The sequence below is a fragment of the Caloenas nicobarica genome, chromosome 23 (assembly GCF_036013445.1).
Source record: "Caloenas nicobarica isolate bCalNic1 chromosome 23, bCalNic1.hap1, whole genome shotgun sequence".
Lineage (NCBI taxonomy): Eukaryota > Metazoa > Chordata > Aves > Columbiformes > Columbidae > Caloenas > Caloenas nicobarica.
In genome coordinates, this window is record NC_088267.1 from 3438223 (window position 1) to 3459239 (window position 21017).

Here is a 21017-nt window from a genome sequence, read left to right on the forward strand (position 1 = left end):
CGAAATCCAGACCTTTCCGCACTGGCAATTAATAATTTGAGGAATTTAAGTCCAAGTGTTGGGGATTCCCTTTCCCTTCTGTGTTTTTTCCATCGCAGTTTTTTTGCTACGTTACACAACCTCGCCTACAGCCAACCTTCCATCCTGAGCGGCAAAAGCCGTCAGCTCCGCGGCACACGGCAATGGTGAATCACCGGGCAGCACATCACCCTCAGAGGCTGAGAGTAAAAAGAATCAAGACGGGAAGATGAGTTTTCTCACCTGAAGAGGAGATGGGAGGTGTTCCAGAGCAGCCTGCTTGCCACACAGGCAGGCTCCTTGCAGAGCTGAGGGTGAAGAGCGGACGATTCTCCTGCTGCGCTCGCGGGGCACCCAGCACACTCTGCGCGACCGAGCTCCCTCCGCGCTGCTCCTCGCTGTGATGCCAGCAACGTTCCTGCCACACACGCGATCGCTGCTGCCGACTCGCCAGCTGGTGACGAGAACCACTCCTGAGCTTTTATTGTCCAAACTGCAGCCGCCCTGCGCTGCTCACGGGCAAGAGCGGCCACCGGAGATTCATAGCACGTTTCCAGCGCTAAAACTCACCCCAAATGATGCACGAGTCTCGGCTACAAGCAAGACATCTCCAACCAGCATCCAACAGCTTCCACTCTGCTTTCTAGAGAAAGATTTTGAGAAGCCGCTAGTTTCAGGTCGAGTCTTGAAGTGAAGCATGGAGAGAAACAGCCGAGAGGTTTTCAAACAACTCCTTTAGTATACAGCTTGAATGAAAAGACACGAGCAGTGGCTAATTAACAAAGATAACTAAGTGATTTTATTTCTTTCCAATGACATCAGAGCTAAATGTTTCAGTATACATTTAAATTCTGGCCTAAAATGAGCTCTTCTGCTCTTCATGAGTTCCAAACTTTTAAAATTATGAAGCTGCTTTAAAAGGAAAATACCTTCTTTTAAATAATTCAGTCAATTTGTTCACACCTCTGGCAGAATAATGTGAAAAACCCAACATTCTACATCTCGGATCTGCAGCACAATACATAAATATATGATAGACCAAAATTCCACGTGTTCTCAGGACAAGAATCCATTTATACAAGGAAAACCCATTAAAGCATCACACAGAAGACTGGCACTCCAGGAAAAACTGGACCAACCCATCGCAGCCAGATTTTCCAGGTGTGCACAGAACCATCACGTGCCGACACCAACAGGGAGCGAGCTCTGAGCAGAACGGTCACGTCCCAGTGTCACAGGAAATACAAGAGATTATAGAGAACTACATTGTCACATTCAAATTTATAAACAATTCCACATGATGACTGCTTGCCTCTTTCTGTTTTCAATTATTACAAAGCTTTTAACCCTTTTTAGACGTGCCATACCCAAGCTGCTGCTCTCTTTTTGACCAGCTCCATTGGGCAAAGGTTTTAAACTTGAACCTCTGGAACAACACGGCTTTGCTAGAATATTCCTGTCCACCAGTACCAGCTTCCAACGCACAAATTCTTTTAAACCCTGATAAATTCTTCTCCAGTTAACCCACCTTCCCCTTTATTTTCAGATGATTCTTACCAAGTACAGTTTTAAAACCATGAGAAAGAACTCCTCATCCCGCTGCAGTGATTTTTGTCACTGAGTGCCGCAGAACCAGGAATTCAATCCTTGTGTAACACTCAAGTTTCACAACTACCTCCACTCACAGATTCAAACAACAATCTCACTTGGTGCTCTGGATGGACACAGGACAGGATTAAACCCGCAGGATGCTCAGATTAGGAACAAAGGAGTAGCTGCAGCATGGTGAACACCAGCTACGTAAGGGAACACGAAATGCAGCAGATCAGGACGGTGCCAGGGTCCTCTCCGGTGGCTCCCGTTCAGCACAGGGTGACCTGGTGTTCTCAGAGGGGTGCAGAGCCTCTCAAAGCACTGCAGGACAGGTCACTAACAACCAAAACAAAGGCCAGGGCACACGGGAGTGGAGGAAAACAGCAAGAAAGTCAGTGGATTCAGACACGCACCGAGTAACTGCAATGACCAAATGGCACAATGGTGGACAAAGCAAGAAGCAGAATCTTATGAAAAACTCGACACTCCTGCACGCTTCAGAGGAGACGCACCCACTGTCCATGCTCCCACATGGAGTCACTTCCCCGCTGAACCCGAACTGAAGGGATGTTCCCCGTCCTCCAAACCGTCTCGTGCGCCCAGCCTCAACCCGCAGCTCCAGGCGTCTGCCGAGGGTGCAGATCCACCAGCATTTCCCGGCAGAGGTGACCGCCCGCCTCGCCTTCAGCAAACGCTCTCTCGGAGCTCAGAGCCGCTGGCAGTAGAGTTCATACAAGCTATTCGCCAGCTTCTGCGTCTCTTGAAACGCTTCACAGCTCTGCTCCCAACTTGCGGGTACCTGTTCCTCCCCGTAATAAGCCCCTGCAATGGCTCCCGCCATGGTAGCGATGGTGTCTGTGTCTCCACCCAGAGAGATGCAGTAGATGATGGTCCTCTGCAGGTTGTTGTAGTGCTCAGGAATGTCTGGGTCAGCATCCATGCAGCGCAGGAAGGAGTAGATGGCAGTAGGGACAGAGCGCAGAGCAGCGATGCCGTTGCCTGTAACAGAACCATCACCTTCAGCGCCGCAGGACGCTCAGTTCTGCCCTCCCGCAGAAGCACTTTTTCCCTCCTAACTGCAGCCTCTGATGGCCAGTTACTTCCAACACCAGTATCGCTGATTCGATCACAACAAGGTGCAAACGTCTGCATCTCAGAAGAGGAATCTCCCCCGTACTCCTCGCACCCTGGAGACTGACTCCCAGCTACACCAGTACAGTCTGGCAATGCCCACGCACCCATGCCCACCCAACACACAGATCTGGCAGCCGTTAAGACAACAGATCTCAGAATATTAAGAAATGTTACGCATTATCATTTTTCTTAGTCAGATATTTTTTTCCCCACCCATACAGAGAGGGAGTCACTGTGTCAAGATTCAGAGAATTACTGACTGGTGAGCACAGCCTTTCCAGAACATTCTGTGCCTGACAGGCGGCAGGGGCCGAAGTGGCAGTCTGGGGGAGGACACATGAACCAGGCTTGCTGAGTTAGTCCTGCGTCCAGTTCTTTCCTAATACTTGTAGTAAGAAAGGTACTTACCTAGTTCAAACAATACATCCGCTTTGGGAACACTGCTGAGCTCCAAAAATTCCTTTATTTTCTTCAGACGCCTTGAAAATGGTAAATCCTCAAATCCCAGCCTAGAAATGAGAGCAAAATGAAGAAGAGATAATGCAAAGAGCCCAAATAAACTGTACATGGCAGAATTAGTGCTCCTCACATCTACTTACGCTCGGGCATCAGTAAGAGACTTATCATCTGCCTCTACATCTTCCATGTGGCCGATGAGCTGCTCCAGGAAGGTCTCCTTGCTGAGCCCTCCCTGCAGGGCCAGATGCACGGCCAGCGCCTGCAGGATGGCCCCGTTGTAGCCCAGGGAGTTGGCGTGGGTTAACTCAGCACTCAGCTTCGCAAACTGACGATGAAAACACAGCGTTAGGAAACCTGCCGGAGAGCTTGGGGCGAGACTGGCCCGACAGCAGGGACTCCTGGAGCTGTGGTGCCCAGAGGAGCTGAGGACGGTACCTTCTTAACATCCTGCACGTCAGAATAGGCCAGTGAGACGCCTGCCACCCTCATGGCACCGCCATTGCCGTAGGAGCCTTTCCCGTTAAACTGGGCTCTTGCTGGTTCAAACACATCGTTGCACTTGGGGCTCAGGAGCTTCTTGAAGACGTTGACGACAGCCATCCCATAGCCCCTGTTGGGCTCCTTCTTGTACTCCTCAGCAAACCTGGCGCGGGCAAGAGCAGCAGTTACGCGGGTGAGAACAAATCCGGGGGATGTTTGGTCTGTTACTGCCGTTTGTAGAGGTTTTATAAAGCAACTGGAGAAAGTGAGTCAGTAACACATGGGTAATCCAGGGACAGGCAGGGTTCTAGTGATTCAGTTCTGTAGGGAAAGAATCCAACTCCTAAAAATTGGTGTGAAGAGAGGAAAGGGTGGATAAACATCACCTTTCTCAACCCACTCACTTCCCTCTGAACTTCGTCTTGAAATAGAAGCAAACTGGAAACATTTCTGTGGGTCACAGCCACAAAGAAAGTCTTTTGTTCAAGTTCAATGGAAGAGTTTTCTAAACAAAAAAATGTTCTCCCTTAAGTGGAACCAAATGCTACCAGGGCTGTGGATTCCAAAGGGAAATGGATCATAAACAAACTGAAGCTGACCTCACTAAAGTTCACTAACCAAATTAAGGGAGATACAAACACAAATAGCAACAAATAAACATGAAAGGAAAGGCTTCTGGAATGTCTAAGCACTGTCTTCCTCAAAGGGGAATATACGTACACAGCTGCAACACAGCATGTCCCATCCTGCTTCATTTTAGAGCAGACCCTGCACCCACACCAGAGCTAATACTGCTGCGTGTTCCTGGACAGTGCAAAGCACACAACAAATTACAGGATTAGCCAGCGCTGTTCTGATTTCTTCTCCTCCATAATTAAACAATGACTCTGCCTTAGCCCCTGTTCCCTTTCACAAAAAATAACAGCGAATGCTTAATCTTAATAAAGTTTTGCCTTCACTAGCAAAGACCAACGCCCTGGTTGCCGTCCTTACCTCTTGGCCATATCGACTTCATCGAACTCCCGCTTGGCCAGCAGGGACTGCACCACCGACCTGCTCATGGCCGTGTCATCCGTGTACGACAGCGTTTCTACAACAGCAGGTCAAAACATAACGTGACCATCCAGGGACAAACCCTCCTCCCCCACTGTCAGCACTTCCCTGCTCCCCGAGGCCTAATGATCTGTACGACTGGAGCTAAAACACGACCAGAAGTTCCCCAGCACTTTGAGCTCATCGCTGGCCGCGCTCATCAGAGTAAGAAGGCGCAGAGCAAGAGATGCACCCATAGCAAGAATGGGACAGAAAATGTTTCAAGACTAACACGAGCCGAGCCAAAATGTTTGATATCCAGACACACACGTGGACAAGACAAGCCTCTTTCTCAACAAGCTGAGAACAGAAAGCACAGTCGCATTTCTAGGCAAGATCACAACAAAATCAAGTGCCTTTAAGATCCTACTAGGAGGGTGTACACGGCTCGCTGCACAGCTCAGAACCCCAATACAAACGCATCATCGCTTGCCATGAGTTAAATAACCATTCTCGTGCTTCTTTTACTGCACTCCTTATCTATTTTTGGTAGGTCGCTGACACCCCGTGCTCGAGCGCAGCGACCCACGTCCTTCCACATGCACTTGAGGAACAGGAACAGCCCTGGGGAGCCAGAGCTGGGGGTGACAAAGCCCCAGCGAAGGGGACACAGCACAGCGGGGCTGGGAGCAGGCCCGGGTGTCCCCGGGGAGGTGCCCCGGCCGAGGTGAGGGGCAGGACGGGGGAACCCAGGCCTGGGGCAGCGGGGACAGGGGGGACGCGCACCCCAAAGCCCGATCCTGGGGGTGCTGGGGCCGAAGCTGGGGGGGTTTGGGAGGCGGTGGGTGCGGGGAGGGGGGTGTGCTCCGGGCCCGACCCCCGTCCCGCTCCCCGCGTTCCCGCCCACCTCTGCGGGCGCTGCCGGCCGCTTCTCCCTCCTCAGGCGGCCCGGCCGCCGGCTCCAGGCCCCGGAGGAAGCTCAGCAGATCGGGCAGCTTCACGACGCTCCTGCCTTCGAACACGGCGCCCAGACAGTCACCCAACAACGCTCCGGCCAGACAGCCCCGGAAGCGAGCCGGTCCCGGCCGAGCCCGCGCCGCTGCCCGCCCCGCACCGGAGCCGGAGCCGGAGCCGGAGCCCGACCCCGCGGCCGCCGCCATCTTGTCCCCGAGCCGCCGCCGCTCTCCGCCGGGCCGCCAGGGGGCGCTGTCCCCGGCAGCGCCGACACCGGCAGCGACACCGCCCCCTGGCGGCCCGGCGGAGAGCGGCGGGGGCAGAAAAAAGCTGCTCAGAGCCTGTTGCTTTATTTTCCTACTTACAGGAAGCGAAAGTTGCCTTTTCTCTTTTTTTTTTTTTTCCCCCTCTTCGGTTTCTCACGATAAAAATTTAATCGGAGAGCCAGGAGGCAAATCCAGGCTGCTTTCCACTGGGGTGGTTGCTGAGCATCATTTTCCCACCTCGGAGGGTCCTACCGCACGTGCAATAATCCAGTTTCTGCAAGGACTCCAGAGCGCGCCCGGAATAGAAACAATAAATCCACGGCAGAATGCAAACGCTGCAATTGAATTTTAACAAGTCTGTGGCCACAAGAGCCAGAACGGGCTCCAGCTCCCGCTCTTTGTAGCTGCGTCAGCTCCGCCGGGCTAGCAGGCGAGGGGAAACCCCAACCCAAACTTTAGTTTAATCATTAAAGCGAGCAGATTTGAGTCGCTGCGCCCACGGAGCAGATCTGGCCTGCTGCCACCATTACACAGCCCCTTTTCAGAGCGCAGCCTTGCACTTCTAAAGGATTTAAAAACGCTAAAGGACCCCAGATGGATTCAATCACCACAAAATGCTCCCGACACTCGTCAGATGACAACTGCTCTTGGGGACAGACTCTTTTATTGTTTATAATGCTCCTTGGAGTGCAAGAGGCAATAAACATCATACCGGGGGGGGACAGACAGTTATATAACAAGCCAGGAGGAGGGAGGAGAATTACATTATCCTAACACAACACAGATGTCGGCGTTCCTCGCTGCGGAACTGAGTCACTGGTGGCTTTCCCCTCGGCGTGACTCGTTGCACAACGCTCCCGGCGCGCTAAGCCAGCTCCAGCTGCCCGTTCGTCAGCGGGGAGGGCGGGCGGTTCGTGGTCCGGTTGAAAGTGTCGACCTCCGGCACAAATTTCTCGGCGGGGACGCCGAGTTTTCTCCGGCTGTCCATGCACTTGTTGTCCAGCACCAGGGAGTTGGCTTTGTAGCCCATATCGGTCTGGATGCGGTGAAGTTGTCTGTAAAGAGCGCTCAGGGCATCCCTGGGAACGAGCAGAAGCGAGGAGTTGGGTTCAAGCGCTGCATTCGCGTCCCGCGTTGGACAGGAAACACACAGCTTCCCACTTTCTGGCAGCAGAAATATCTGTGCAGCGTTTGTACGAAGAACAAACGCATGGGGTGTTTCTTGGTGCACAGCAGCAGGGTGGTTCGGGCTGCGAATAACGCACCCACGCGCTGCTCCTGAGCGCAGCGATGTCTGCCCTGGGAGCCCGCGCCAGCCCTTCTGCTTCTTCCTTTACTTTTCACCCTTTTTTCACAGTGTCTGCAGCTGGTTGAGGTCAGAGTCCCGCAGGGACCGTGGGAACCCCGCTCACCCTCCCAGCACCCAGAGCTCTCGTCCCTTGCCTGCACCCTGCTCCCCACCGAGCCCAAAAACTATTTCCACTCGCGATCTGAGTGGACACAAGCTCCAAAATGCAGCTTCTGGAAGTGTGCCAGGCCCAGAGCCGCACATAGAGCACCGGAGACTTACTGTGCCTCTGCCAGCTTCTCTTTGAGCGCACGGATGGTTGCTTCCAGCTGATGGACCTCGTCTGTCAGCCCGTACTGGACCTGCGAGGTGGGGAGGGAGGAGGCGCAGCAGTTAACAGAGCTCAAGTGCTGCTTTACAAAGGCCTGCGGTTTTCTCGTTCCCCTTCTAGCCTAGCTATGACATTTCTTTCCTTGCTTTGCTACGTGACTGCAGGATCCATCGCCCAGCCCCTCCGGAACGGTCTCTGAAGTGCAGCCCCGTTTTTCAGACCCACAGGCGGCCCCATCCCGGTCGGTTTCTGGCAGGGAGCGCCAGGCGAGGTTGGTACCTGATCGCGACAGAGCTCCACGTTGGGCCGATACGTGCGGGTCTCCAGGCGGGTGTGTGCCACCTTCAGATCCTGCATTTTCCTTCGAAGATCTTCCTCCAAGCGCCGGATATCCTCCTCCATCTCAGCAATCTCCTCCAAGGTCTAAGGACAAAGATGTATCAGGAGGGACAGCCAGAGGCACAGCTGGAACAGCCTCGCATGTCCCGGGCTTTTGCTGGGCTGGGAGTGGATTTCAAACAAGGGCTGCTGGGTTTCTGAGTACTGAACCCTCTGCTTGTGAATCGGGCTTTTCAGACGGACTGCTGCTGTTTTGTGGTCACAGCAGTTGAGACCAGGGGTGAAATAAAAAGGCCAAAACCTGGCACTGCTGCTGGGAAATGCCAGAACAGCAACTGTGATGCCAGAAGGAGACTGGACGTTGCAGGGATCATACATATGCCACATGACATGGGGAAACCACGCTCAGGTCAGGCAGCCTTCCACATAAGAACCAGCCCTCTGGATTCAATTCCCACCCGAGGTTGTGGTTGAAAACAGAAGAAGCAACATTTACATTCTGCTCCTGCCATTTCAGCTCATCATAGGCTCTTTCCAGGTCTCTAATCCTCTTGCGGAAAGCAAACTCTGTCGCTACACGCTGAGCCTCCAGCGCGTTGTTTGTCTGAGGAGAGAACAGGCTCCAGTCACACACCCCTAGAATGTGTCTCCCTCCCAGCAGCTGCCAACACGACCATCGCAGGGGACAACCTCCCGCAAGGCTGGGACAAGCCTACGAGCAAACCCAGCTGGGTTCTGGCTGCTGCCACACGTGTGGCAGGGAACGACAGGCAGGTTCGTGTCTTCCAGGCTGCTGAGACTGCTGCAACTCTGCAGCACAATCCAGCTCCTCTTTCAAAACACGACAGCAGCTGCTCTCGAGAGGCCCATGAGCCAATTCTGGCTGTTCCAAAACTCCCTTCCCCGGCCACAGCACGTGCCAGCCCCTTCTCCCACGCTGGATCAGAACTTCCCCAGCACCGATTTGCAGCCAAAGGAGGGATTTACCTGCGCAATGGTGAGCACGGTTTCTTCTCGGAGCTTAGTCGAGGCTTTCATTTCTGCCTCAGCATTCTCCTTGTTGCCTTGGCTGTTCTGTTCCCACCCATCAAGTCCAGTTGTTCTGTGAACAAATTAGCAGTTATGAAAATAAGTCGCGTGTTTGCAAGACAGCTCATAATAAACCACCTGCTGCAGGCCAAGGCTTTGTGCAGTTCAGGAATTCTGGAGGTCACATCCTGCCTGATCTCACTGCACCAGCTGGAGCTGCCGCCCCATGGCCAAGCACGAGGGCGGCCGGGCAGCCAGCTCCTCTGTCTTCGTGCTGACAGTTTAGATACCTCCCAAAAGTCTGTGGCTTTACAATTCCAGAGCCACCACAAATCCCAGCAGCCAATTCCCATCGAGCCGGGATGCAGCACATAAGGAAAAAGCATCCCAGGGTGCTTTCAAGCACCAGCACGGATTGGGCCACGCAAAGGCAGGTTGTTTCCTTACCCGTCTGGGACGCGTGTTGGGTTGACCTTGTAGGAGATGTTGGGAGAGTCCACGTTGAGGGATAAGCACACGCGATCTATTTCCAGCGCTTCCATCTTGCAGCGGTGGTCGAAGCTCAGCTGCTGGCGAGCTTCCTGCAAGAGGCTGCGGAACGCAGGGCTGGGGTCAGCGGGGAGGGCAGAGGCAGCTCCCAATTCCCACAGCTTTCATCACCCCCTCAGCCGTCCGCCTCACCACAGCTGTTCAAAGGCTTCGTCCACTCTCTCCTGCAGCTCTCTCTTGGCTTTCTCTATCAGCTTCACCTCCTTGTGCAGCTCCTCCTCCACGTGGTCCCGCACCACGTCGATGGCGCGGCGGCTCTCGCGGAGCGTCAGGCACTCAATGGCAACGTCCAAAGACAAGTTCTTTGCTTGGAGGGCGCGTTCTGCTGCTTCCTTCACCTGCAGGAATAAGCCAGGTGTGTGTGGGGGTCTCCTTCAGGGATGGAAGGGGAACCCACCAATACCCTTGCTAAGAGGGCCTCGCACTGCCTGTTCTGGCAGTTCTGGAGCCTTTTAGCAAGTCTGGAATGAAAATTGTGAGAGAGCAGCAGCCTCTGGGTTTAGAACTAAAAGAGCCAAAGAGACACCACCCTACTACTATTCTCTACTTAAAATCAAACCTTTTTGAATGATGGCATTAACATACTTCTCATAGTCATTCAAAGCTTTAAAAAACCCCAACCAACCACAACCCAAACCCCAAACATGAGCATGCAGTGTGCAGCTCCATCCCACGGCTTGGCTCAGCCAAGAACACAGTAGCCGCTTTCCGAGGAAGTTGTTCCACCAGGTGTGGATCCCAGCACCCCTGTGATAATCCCCCCTTAAACTCCAGATGGGCTTGTCCACTGCAGAAGACAAGCCTCAACTATTTAACATCCCACGTTGAGAGTGTAAGTTGATTTCCAGCCATCTGCCTTCCCAACATACTTTGGCTAAGGCCTCGATTTCTGCATCTATGTCTGTGAGGCATTTGTCCAGAGTCTCCTTCCATCTGTTCACGCTGCTGATACGTTCAGCCAGGCGGGTTCGGTTGTCGTGCTCATCCCATTTTGCCTGGAATTAGAGGACAAACGCCATTACTCTTTTTTTAAATGGCAGTTGTGAATCTTGCTGAGGCCTCTTCCTGCTTTCAGGATTGACTGAGCACAACACGTTGCCATTTGGTCTAACAGTCATCTACACAAACGGAGAGCGTGGAAAACAATACAAGCTGAAAGAGATGCAGGGATTACCTGACAGCACACACATGCACGTGGGTTTACAGGAAGTAAATGTACATATTTAGCAGGGTCTGTAGAGGTAAAACCTTCCCCTGTTCCCTCATCCAGACACCCAGATCTAGACGCCCTCCCGTACTCCTCAGCCCTCTTCTCTGACAGTCCTGGGAGCAGCCACGCTGCCAGGAGCCCCACCTGGTTGTTGGTTTCGTTGCGGAGAGCTCGGCCTTCCTGCCGGACTTGGTGGGAAGTCGAACGCTGGCGTTCAGCATCAGCAGAGATAAAGTCCGAGTTGGTGTGCCAGTCTGGCAAGGTGAACCGCTGTCCCGGCTTTACGCTCAGCGTGGCCATCTCGCTAAACGGGTGACTGAAAGGGAGCAGGAGATTTTAGCGTTTATTCATGGAAATACACCAGAAATGGGAGATGCATCCACAAACTGGAAAGCTCTTCGAGAGAAAAGCAGCAGCAAGCTCTGACCTGCCATCTGTCTGTCCCTGGGGAACGGTGCTGCCCGCTGAGACACCAGGATCCGCTCACAGCACCACCTCCCACACGGCGTTTATTGAGCTGGGACGAAATGGCTGCTTACATTACCGATTCTGCTTTTGTTACAGCCGCGTGGGCTCAGCCCAGGGTTGCAGCCCCAGGGGACTCGAAGGCTTTGCAGGAACAGCCCTGTTCACAGCCACTTCGCTTGTTACCCAGCAAAACCGGCCGGAATCGCAGAGACCACTTGCCGGGATCAGAGCAGCTCCTGAGGAGACTGCGGGTCCCCAAACCCCCTGGCCAGGTAGAGTGGGGAAAGAAGGGACGAGGGGCTGCAGGGCAGCGGGGAAGAGACTGCAGGGCAGAGGGGAGCAGGGAAGGGGCTGCAGGGCAGAGGGGAGCAGGGAAGGGGCTGCAGGGCAGAGGGGAAGGGGCTGCAGGGCAGAGGGGAAGGGGCTGCAAAGCAGAGGGGAACAGGGAAGGGGCTGCAAAGCAGAGGGGAACAGGGAAGGGGCTGCAGGGCAGAGGGGAAGGGGCTGCAGGGCAGAGGGGAAGGGGCTGCAGGGCAGAGGGGAAGGGGCTCAGCCTTTGGCCCCAGGGCCCATCCTCAGCCCGGCCCGCTCCTCGGGCCGGCCCTGCTCCCGCTCCCCTCCCCGCCAGGCCCCGCTCCGCTCACCGCCAGGCCCCGGTCGGGTCCCGCTCGCCAGGCCCGTTGCCAGGCACACGCGGCGCCGTTGCCAGCCGCCGGTTCGAGGCCCCGGTGCGGGCGTGGCCCGGGCGGCGCGGGGGGGGCCACAACACAGCTCGTGTCCTTTCGTTGCGGTTATTCGTGACAGCTGCACCGCGAGGCAACGCCAAACCCCGTTGTTATTATTATTAAATAACCCAACAGAATAACCAGTGAACCCCGAGCGCCGGGGTGTCCTCCCGGTGTCACCCCAGCAGTGCCACAACCCCCCAGCCCGCTGTGACCCGCGGACACCAGGGCGGCTCAGGCAGCTCCGCAGGATTTAAACACCCATCCGAGCACTTCAAGAAGTTATTTCCCTTTTTTTTTTTTTTTTCTTAAATTAAATGGCATAAAATCAAAGGGAACGGAAAAGGCCGACACAGGGACACCATTTTCTCATCAACACCCCCAGCTCCGGCCCCTCCTGCAGACACACGCGGCTTTGGGACGACATTAAAATGATGCAAAGTATAGAAGAAGAATTAAACCGATCCCGTCTGCATTTCAAAAAAAATTTTATTTTTCAAATGAATACGGTTGGTTTACAATACACCCAACTTGATGGTATCTAAAGCCAGCAGAGATCTGGTGACTGTTGTGTGTACTATACACAGTCGTACAGAGGTTACAGATGCCTACGAGAGGGAAGGAACAGTGAAAGAAGTTGACATTTTACTGTGCTGGAAAGAAAGCAACTCTTGCAACAGGTAGAAAATTTTGGCAAGAACAATTTCTCTGGAAAGGGAGAAGAGGCTTCTGCTTCGTGAGTACATCTCCAAACACACCGACACGCGGTTTCCCTCCCACCCCACACGGCTGCAGCCCACATCCGCGATACAAATAGGCACACATGGTCAAGATGGTTAAGTAAAAATAAAGGCTTTTACTAGTTAGTTTGCCATCCGTCTACAATGCGTTTGTGCAGTGTCTCAAGTCACGGCTCTACTTTATTATTGAAACAATTCCCTTTTGCTTTGAGAACCCCCAGGACCCTCACGGTGGGATGCATTCCGGTTCCTGCTGAAACAACGCTAACACCGAAACGGGAGGGGAGCAGGTACCGGCGTACGAGAAAAAGCAAAGACGTACACGCAGAAGGGAATCTCAATCCACCGGACCGCTTTATTAGAATTTTATTCTGAAAAGGAAACCCAAACAGCACATTTTTTTCTTAAATTTAAACACATGGTATTAAATATGCAAAATTTATAAGCACGACATTGCTTCCAGCAGTCTCCTAAACAAATCCGGCTTGCTCGCCAGCAATGTTTATGGCACACATGATGCCACCTGAGCCACCTGCTCCTGAAGATACTTTAATACCCACATTGGCTCATAACCGAATGCTACCAATTACCGTGAAAGCTTTAAAGTAATACCTGCTGATAGACAACGTTGTTATCTATGATCAGACGCCTCCAAGCCATGCAAACCACCCGGTTTTTCCCCACGACAAGCGACAACACTATTTATTCACCAACCTGGGGAAGAATCAAGACTGTAACGGGGGGTCTGTGCCCTGCGAGCCCCACGTGTGTCCCCCAGCCCGTGAACGGTGGATTTGCACACCAGGATCACCGGCCATGGCAGGAGGGGCTGGGCAACGAGCCTGTAAAATCAACATTTCAGACCAAAACCTCCTTCTGCCAACCTATTGCTGTGCTGAGCCCAGCTTTGCAAAACCGCCTGCAAACCAGACGCAAAACGCAGCTTTCTAGAAGCAGGTTTTTCTACAGGAAAACAACAAGTTGCCTCTGGGCTAGATTCAACACTGTAAAGAGCAGAAATGAGAACGTTTCAATGAAGAATAGAATTCAAGTCCAAAGAAAAGTAAAAACTGTAGCCACGGGAGGAAAGTGGTGTACAACCCCCAGTACCCAGGAGAAGCCATTCTTCGTGGCAACGCTGCCAGAAGTCAGAAGACAAACTTCATCTCCAGCAGTCTTCCTCTCACTGAGTTTGCTGGGCATTCCGTTTTCCTCGCCAGGTAAAGAGCACTGCTTGAGTTTCCCCTTTGCTGGCACATCACAACCTTCGAAAACTCCCAAAGGTTCTTTAAACTGAGCATTGCTCCAGTGGGTATTGCTTTGCTATTACGTCTGAGTGAACACTAAACGGCGAGACACGGGTTTCTATCAAAGAAACTGGTTTTGAATACGTTTAAGAGATTTGCAAGTGTAAGCATCATTAAAGTTTATTAATAACTATTTCAATAGCTAATTTTTGAACACCTGTACTTAAATGGGTTGTGGACCTACGATTTATGGGCTAGCATCGCCCTAAACTCTAAACATATAGTCATGTTTTTCTGCACTGCTTGATAGTATTACAGTAGGTATTCATTTTCCAACTGCCAAATGTGTTTGAAAGACCTCTAAAATTCTCAGCAATGGAAAAAAACCCCAACCTTTAAAATAAATGGACTTGCCCTCTGACAGTCTGTTTTGCAACAAATGGATTATCTTAAAAGAAAGCAACAGGTAAACATGACGGGACCGATGGCAACGGCCTCGCACGGGCACAGGTTCACGGCAGAGACCGACCCCAAACAGAACCGTGTTCACTGAAGATGCAAACTTGCAAGGTGCACAGGTTTGTACCAAGAATTTAGCACTTCCACAACATGGTTCACCCTCAGAACACCCGAGAGCGCTTTCGTAAGGCGAGGCGAATCATCAAACGTTTCCTAGATAGGGTGAAGAATGAGGCAGAATCATTCGCCCAAGGTGAGCGAGGGAACCCACATCGGAGCCAGCGCTGGTACCCGAGTTCTTGGGTAGGAAACTCATCGATATCTCAAAACTGCATCAAATAGAACCTATTGGGAAAACTTTTCCATTTCTGACTGAGAATCCACCTTTTCAGCAGCTTTAAGCCCAAACTAGCATCTAAGGACCCAGGTGCCCCGTTTTGCGCAGCGCAGTCTCCACCAGCCCCTCGCTGTCACGGGGGGATCTTTCCTCCCCTTGTACCACTTCGCAAACTCTTCCCAAACCCAAGAGACCACACGATTTTTTCCGCAGACATCCCAACCCTCAGCTGCTGGCAAACCATTTCTTGAAGAATTATGCGCGATGTCTAGTCCTCGACCTCCACGTTCCCACTGACCCAGAGCTCTGCGCTGCTCCCTGACATTCACCGGCAACATTCCTCGTGTCCCTACAGCCGCCGACCGGGGGGAGCGATGGGGCGTGCGGAAAGCTGCAGGAGCACAGTGCAGAGCGAAGGTATTACTGGACAGGCAACATTCAGATAAAGGCAGAATTAATGATTCTCATTAGAGAAACATATCAAGGTTAAATTTTGTTTAAAAAAAACTTGCAAGTCTACCAGGAAGTATATTTATTTGATGACATTTACTCTCCAGAAAGCGCTTATTTTAAAAGCTTCTCGCCTCTGAGTAGCTCTAATTCACAAATAATTCAGGGCTCACTTTAAGTAACTCAACGCAAAACTGACTCCATTCTGACCAAGGACTTGAAGCTCTATAAGCAGCTCAAGAACAACACTGACCGTACTACCAATGCAGACGCAAGTTCTGTTCTTGATCAGAAAAAGGCACATGCTTGCTCTCCATGAGCTCAAGTCTGACACAAACCACCTGAGGACACCTAAGCTGCTCCTCCCCGCTCCTTTATTTCCACAGGCAGCTGCTTCCACCCCCCTGGTACCAGAGCCCGTTCACCTCCTGCAGCGTCCTCAAACCCGGTAAATCCTGCGCGGGGAGCGGAGGGAGAGCGATCCTGCCAAGGGAGCGGGAGGTAGGTGAGAGCTGAGCCAGAGCCGAGCAACCGCGGCGCCGCAGCAACGTCAGCCCCGCGACGGCCTGAAAACCGCAACCAGAAACCTGCCCGAGCGTCTGTGGTTTGCGGAGGGGTCAGATATTGCTCACAAACCCCCTTGGCTCCGTTATTTCAAATAGCACCGATCTACGGGAACGTGTGTCTGGTTTGGACCGAGTCAGGTCGCCGCAAGGTTCAGATACAAAGCGCGGAGTTTGATTTGACGATACGGCAGCCACAGGCACTCAGAAATACAGGAAAACGCTTTTCCCCTCATGCATTAGCTTTTTGAAGTAGTCGTGTGGGGTAAACTGTGGACGCAAAGATACAGGTTCACAAGGCTCTAGCAGCATGAGATTTTTTCAGTATATTCAGCTTTTTCAAAAGAAAGACAAGTTTCCACCTTGCATTTTTTAGAGCTTTCTGCTGTTGGTTTAATAGCACAGTGACCACTACACCACTCCTCTTCATAAAACGTATGGCTGAGTCAGTTCGGTTCTAGGATTAATCCCAGGACGACAATTAAAACAAATCCTTAGTCTCAAACTTTGCCAGGAAGGAGGATGAATTAAAACGGCCCATGTGCACTAGGTTGTTAGCTTGGTTTGGGGTTTTTGTTTGTTTTCACGCACCTTCCAATGAATCCAACAAGAACATACAGAACATTTCTACTGGAATTAAACCCCTGTGTGCTACAGTTCATCATCACCAAGGCAAGACTTGTAAGGAGAGATCTGTGCCCAACAGAAACGAGCACCAGCAGATGCAAGTTAGAAAGAGGAGGCAGCAGCTTCCTTCTAAATCTCAGTATTAGCTAAATGCAGATAGAAAATAAACTGGGTGATAGGCGAGGGAAGCGATGAGAATATTGCTGCAAACGAGCTGATGGTGCAAGATTTTGGGCCCTTTTTAGTCTAAAAGATAAAAAATACCCTAGTAGTAAAAGGGATAGAAGACATGGTTTTGGCTCAGAATTTAGACTGAAAAAAATGCTTTTAAATCCTAGCCTAAGAACACTAAGAAATTGGGAATATAAAATAATTTAACATCATTGCGAGCTTAAATACCAACAAAGTGGCATCCGGCACTGCAGTAAGACAAAAAAGTTGGTAACAAACTACATGAAACATCAGTTCATTTCTCTTAACTTGAATCAGAAGACACCTACACAGCAAAAAGATACTCAGTTGTCTCTGGGGTCGTGTAGTGCATCCATTGCCGTATTGTGCATTAATTGCCATATTGTGAATTAATTGCCATATTGTGCATTAATCTGACAGCGTCCCTTTCAACGAATTGCTGAGGGCAGCTCTGACCAGGGGTCAGTGCCCCACTCTGGGACTCTGCACCCTTGTATTTCGTTGATTGTGTCCAAATTAATAGATGTCAAAAAGCTCTGCTCGCTCCCGGAAAAAGGCTGGACACACAAATATTCCTGCAAAGATACCACTTGCAATTACAGTAGGAGTTTTGCGCTTAAGCTTCTGATATTCAAAAGTATCCTGACATCAAGTTAATCTACATCTTAAATGCCCAATAGTGTATGAACAGCAATAAAACGAACACAAACTCATTTTAAACTTAAGGTACCAATTAAAGTAGTCTGTCTGTCAAGCTGTTTTATCCAGTCTCCTGTCAAACGTGGCTTGTTAAGCTGACGTTGGAGAAGAAAAACAAAACATTAAGAAACTTCTCCTGCCTAAAAATAAGTGTTAAAAGCAACATAGAGACCAGAGACACAGACGCATGAGCTGCACACAGATTACCAATAAATACACAGAAACACAACTGGGGACAAGGCTGATTGTAAAATAAAAACTCCGACAACTGCTATTAAGACCGTTACAAAAATGAAAGTGTGTGTTTTTTGCAGGCATGTGCGAGCACATTACAGTGTAATCAAAGCAGAACTTTGCTATTATTATTACTTTATGCAGCATTACAAGGTTACTGAGGTGCAGTGTTTAATAGTCGACGGCTTTTCCCGGCTACAGGAACGTCGCCAAACTCGCCCTGGACCCACAGCCCCTGCACAGACCCCAACTCCCCGCTGGGAATCAGAAACCCCAGGGATCCAGGCGCATCACGAGCCGCCTGAGCTCTGCTCACAGCAGGACTCCTCACCTCCTAAGTCTTCAGAGAGCTTTAGTTTTTCCAACTTCATCTTGCTACATTGATGAGACAACGTCCTGCGCTAGTGATGGAATCCCTTTCAGCACTAACACCGTCCCCGGAGTCCCGCTCGATGCGGTTTAGCTCTTCGCATCGACTCGCCCCAAGCTGACCCTACCAGCCGAATTTGGTGATCGCTCCTCAGTGCCTCTCCCTCCACATGGAAACACCCTCCTGGTTATTCTTGGTCCTGACTCAGAGAAGCTGGTGCTTGAAAGTACCTGAAAGATACCGTCAAACACTTGGCATTTTCAATAATTTAGCGTAAATTTTCAGCCACGCACAACTGGAAAATAAAAATCTACAGCACCGTCTTCTAAAAAGGCACTTTCTGAGGACTGTCTTGCTTGAAAAAAAAAAAGATAAAAATCATAATCACTCCAAGTTTTAAACAGTGGAACTGCTTTGTTTTAACAGGACCCTCCGTTAACTACCCGTGTTAGGTGAGGATACCTCAGCCAGGGCACATGGTCTGGAAAACTGGCGCTTCGGCATTTTCCTTCGCGAGCCTCTCCCGTGCAGGTCCTGCCTCTCCAAATGCACCTTTGCCTATTCAGGGACAACAATCTGGTTTTGGTTTAGTGTTATAGAGATCAGGATTCGTGAGACTCTGCTAAGCAGGTAAAACGGAGGATCCTGTACCCACCTCGTTCATACCTCAGCTACGGAAAGTACAGAATCTTCTACTAGCAGAACGCATCGATCGGCTCAAGCTCTAACCGCTATTTTTTCAGGTTTACAAAAAGCCACGAGGGAACTGGCCGAGTGAAGTTTTATTTAAACACGTGCCGAAAACAAAACGATACCCTGATAGCCCACATCGATCTGAAGTACCGTCTTTGGGTAGAAAAGACGGACGGGAATCTTTCCCTTTGATATCCCTACGGAGTTCTTCGCTAGATCCAATTCGCCCACCAGCAGCAGCCCCAAGACCCCGCAGCACGGAAAGGGCCAGCGGACCGGAGAACGTGGCCATTTAGAAATGACGACCTCTGCAAACTGAATTTAGAGCGTACATCATCTGAGCGCTTCATTCCTTGGTTACAAAAGTGCTTAGAGTCAGGTTCACAAAACGGGGAAGTTATCGAAAGAGGACAAGATACGAAGAAAGCATTAAAATAAAAAAGGCCCCAAAGCTTTTTGAAGTGTTGGCTGAGCTTGGAGTTTCATAGAATCATAGAATCATCTTAGTTGGAAGAGACCCTCAGGATCATCAAGTCCAACCATAACCTTACCTAACCAGAGTGGATTTCGAGACTAGTAGAAAACCAGTATTCATAGTTGGAATTTATACAGAAGATGACTACCTGGTATCTTATGTTGAGCATTTTATAGGACAAAAATTTGTAGGCGAAGAAGTGAAAATAGTTCAGGACCAATCGCCTCTTGAAATAATTTGACCGACAACTTCCAGAAACCCATTTTCCTCCTAAAAGCCACTTCTGTGGCAGTGGAGTCAGTCACTCCGGTAGCGGACGTCACGTCTAAAGCCTCATCTACCAAAACACTCGCCTTTCCTCCACACCTGGTTCTACCAGTGGTTTCTGCCGGGGTAGAAGCGGCGGCGCCAGCCCCGGTGCTGCGGTGGGGGCGGCCGAGCGCCCGCGGCTGCTCCTTCCCCGCCATGGGGACAATTAGTGGCACTTGTTACGGACAAGTGAGGTCTCGGTGCAAACAGGGTCTTAGGAGACGGGAACCGTTGGTCTAGACACGCATAAAAACGAGGCCGGCACGTCTGCAAAGCGAGCAGAACCGTCAGCCTTCGCCCACGCTCCTCTTTGGATTATATACAGATGGGGGATCTGGGACGCCACTCGGTATTTCCCCAAACAGCACATAAAATTTGAGATTTTTTTTTTTTTTTCTTCTTTTTAAAGGAGAGCAGGTATAAAAATAAAAGAAATCCATATACTCTGAAAATATACTGGAAACTGCCACCACAGATGAGGTACCATTTATCCCGACCCCCCCACCCCCCAACTGCAAACATCAAAATATATATGTTTTTAAACAAAGGAAGAATATCTGGCTATTTAATCTCAGTTAAAATGACAGCACCCTTTGTTACACTTGATATTTCACACCATTAATTCTCTTTTGAAAAAAAACGAGATATCCAACTAACCTTGATTCCTTGCTTATCTCCTCGTTCCTTAGTGCAGTAATTGTCCATCTCCATTTAAATAAATATAGCAGCTACAGCATCATAAATGTGTGGCCCTCACAACGCCAGTAACTTGATATCGTAATACAAATAAGTATCGGCACTTTACGTAGATATTTGCAAAACCAAGAAGAGAGATTAAAACTTCCAAATACTCTTCACATGAAAACCAGGTAGAATGCTAGCTCAACGAGTAATTTCGATCACTTTCCCAATGAAGTTTCTTTATTTTTTGGTGAAAGCAGCGAGCAAAAATGCTTCTTGGATCATAGTCACTGAGCGTGGGCAGGATGAGAAGCATACAGTGTTTTTGAAAGGAGTGCGAAAAGACTTTTTTCAAAAAGGAATTTTCACCTAAATGCCAGAAATCCACGAGAAGTCTTTGTAAAAAAAATTTTTAAAAATTCACTATTTTAAATCAATTTTCTGTAAAAAGCCTAACCTGAACCTTTTCTAAACAGAACTACTAGCTAGAGTGCTTCCGAGAGAAAACGGGCACGTTGCAGACCAAGAAAGAGAGAAGGGCCAGGCTGGGGACACCGCGGGGACCCCCGGGGTCACCTCCTGTGCGGGGACCCCCAGGGTCACCCCCGCTGGCCCCGTCACCGCAATGTCCAGTGCAACGGTCGCTCTGCAAAGGCAGCCTGTTCACGTTATCCTCCCGGAGATGGGGGAGATAACGGACAGACAGACAGGAAAAGCTCTTGGGGACAGCGTTGTGAACGGCACTACCTACATTTCACGTACAAACGCACAAAATACAGTACTTTGTTTTCTGGCGGAAAAACCGGGGGAGGTTCATGCCTGTTGGAGCAAAACGGGCTCAGATTTTAGGCTCGAAATACAGTATATTGGCAAAGAGCGGATTTCACGAGAGGAGAGAAGCTACTTCCACCGAGCCGCTGGTTTTCATGTGAGAGCAGGAGGAGGTGCGGAGGGCTGGGATAACAGCAATGCCCGTACAAACCAGCTGCAGTATATAACTATGAACCAGTGCAAATAAAAACAGTCAAAAATGCAGTTCACGAGTTTACAAAGTGCAAAACTCCCC

General features: G+C 50.6%; 2 protein-coding genes across 2 annotated transcripts; both read right to left on the minus strand.

Annotated features, from left to right (window-relative positions):
- Nucleotides 1-792: 792 nt before the first annotated feature.
- On the minus strand, nucleotides 793-5892 carry ADPRS (ADP-ribosylserine hydrolase). Its single transcript, XM_065650695.1, has 6 exons — nucleotides 5624-5892; nucleotides 4678-4774; nucleotides 3640-3847; nucleotides 3345-3529; nucleotides 3154-3254; nucleotides 793-2610 (listed from the first exon to the last, which is right to left on the minus strand). The coding sequence occupies exons 1-6, from the start codon at nucleotides 5874-5876 to the stop codon at nucleotides 2318-2320; spliced, it is 1137 nt and encodes a 378-aa protein (XP_065506767.1). The 5' UTR covers nucleotides 5877-5892; the 3' UTR covers nucleotides 793-2317.
- A 1605-nt stretch (nucleotides 5893-7497) lies between these two features.
- On the minus strand, nucleotides 7498-19428 carry TEKT2 (tektin 2). The gene is made up of 10 exons (XM_065650308.1): nucleotides 19338-19428; nucleotides 11795-11954; nucleotides 10827-10998; nucleotides 10342-10467; nucleotides 9605-9810; nucleotides 9371-9514; nucleotides 8882-8996; nucleotides 8391-8498; nucleotides 7835-7978; nucleotides 7498-7586 (listed from the first exon to the last, which is right to left on the minus strand). The coding sequence occupies exons 1-10, from the start codon at nucleotides 19426-19428 to the stop codon at nucleotides 7503-7505; spliced, it is 1350 nt and encodes a 449-aa protein (XP_065506380.1). The 3' UTR covers nucleotides 7498-7502.
- Nucleotides 19429-21017: the final 1589 nt, after the last annotated feature.

Bases quoted from the DNA above. Each gene is read 5' to 3' on its own strand.
- ADPRS (XM_065650695.1), bottom strand. From the start codon at position 5,876: ATGGCGGCGGCCGCGGGGTCGGGCTCCGGCTCCGGCTCCGGCTCCGGT. The intron at 4,775-5,623 runs GTGGGCGGGAAC...CTGCTGTTGTAG, and splicing joins GGCCGGCAGCGCCCGCAGAG to AAACGCTGTCGTACACGGAT. The intron at 3,530-3,639 runs GTACCGTCCTCA...TTTCATCGTCAG, and splicing joins ACGTGCAGGATGTTAAGAAG to TTTGCGAAGCTGAGTGCTGA.
- TEKT2 (XM_065650308.1), bottom strand. From the start codon at position 19,428: ATGGCGGGGAAGGAGCAGCCGCGGGCGCTCGGCCGCCCCCACCGCAGC. The intron at 9,515-9,604 runs GTGAGGCGGACG...TGCGTTCCGCAG, and splicing joins GAAGCCTTTGAACAGCTGTG to CCTCTTGCAGGAAGCTCGCC. The intron at 8,499-8,881 runs GTAAATCCCTCC...TTCTCTCCTCAG, and splicing joins CCGTGCTCACCATTGCGCAG to ACAAACAACGCGCTGGAGGC.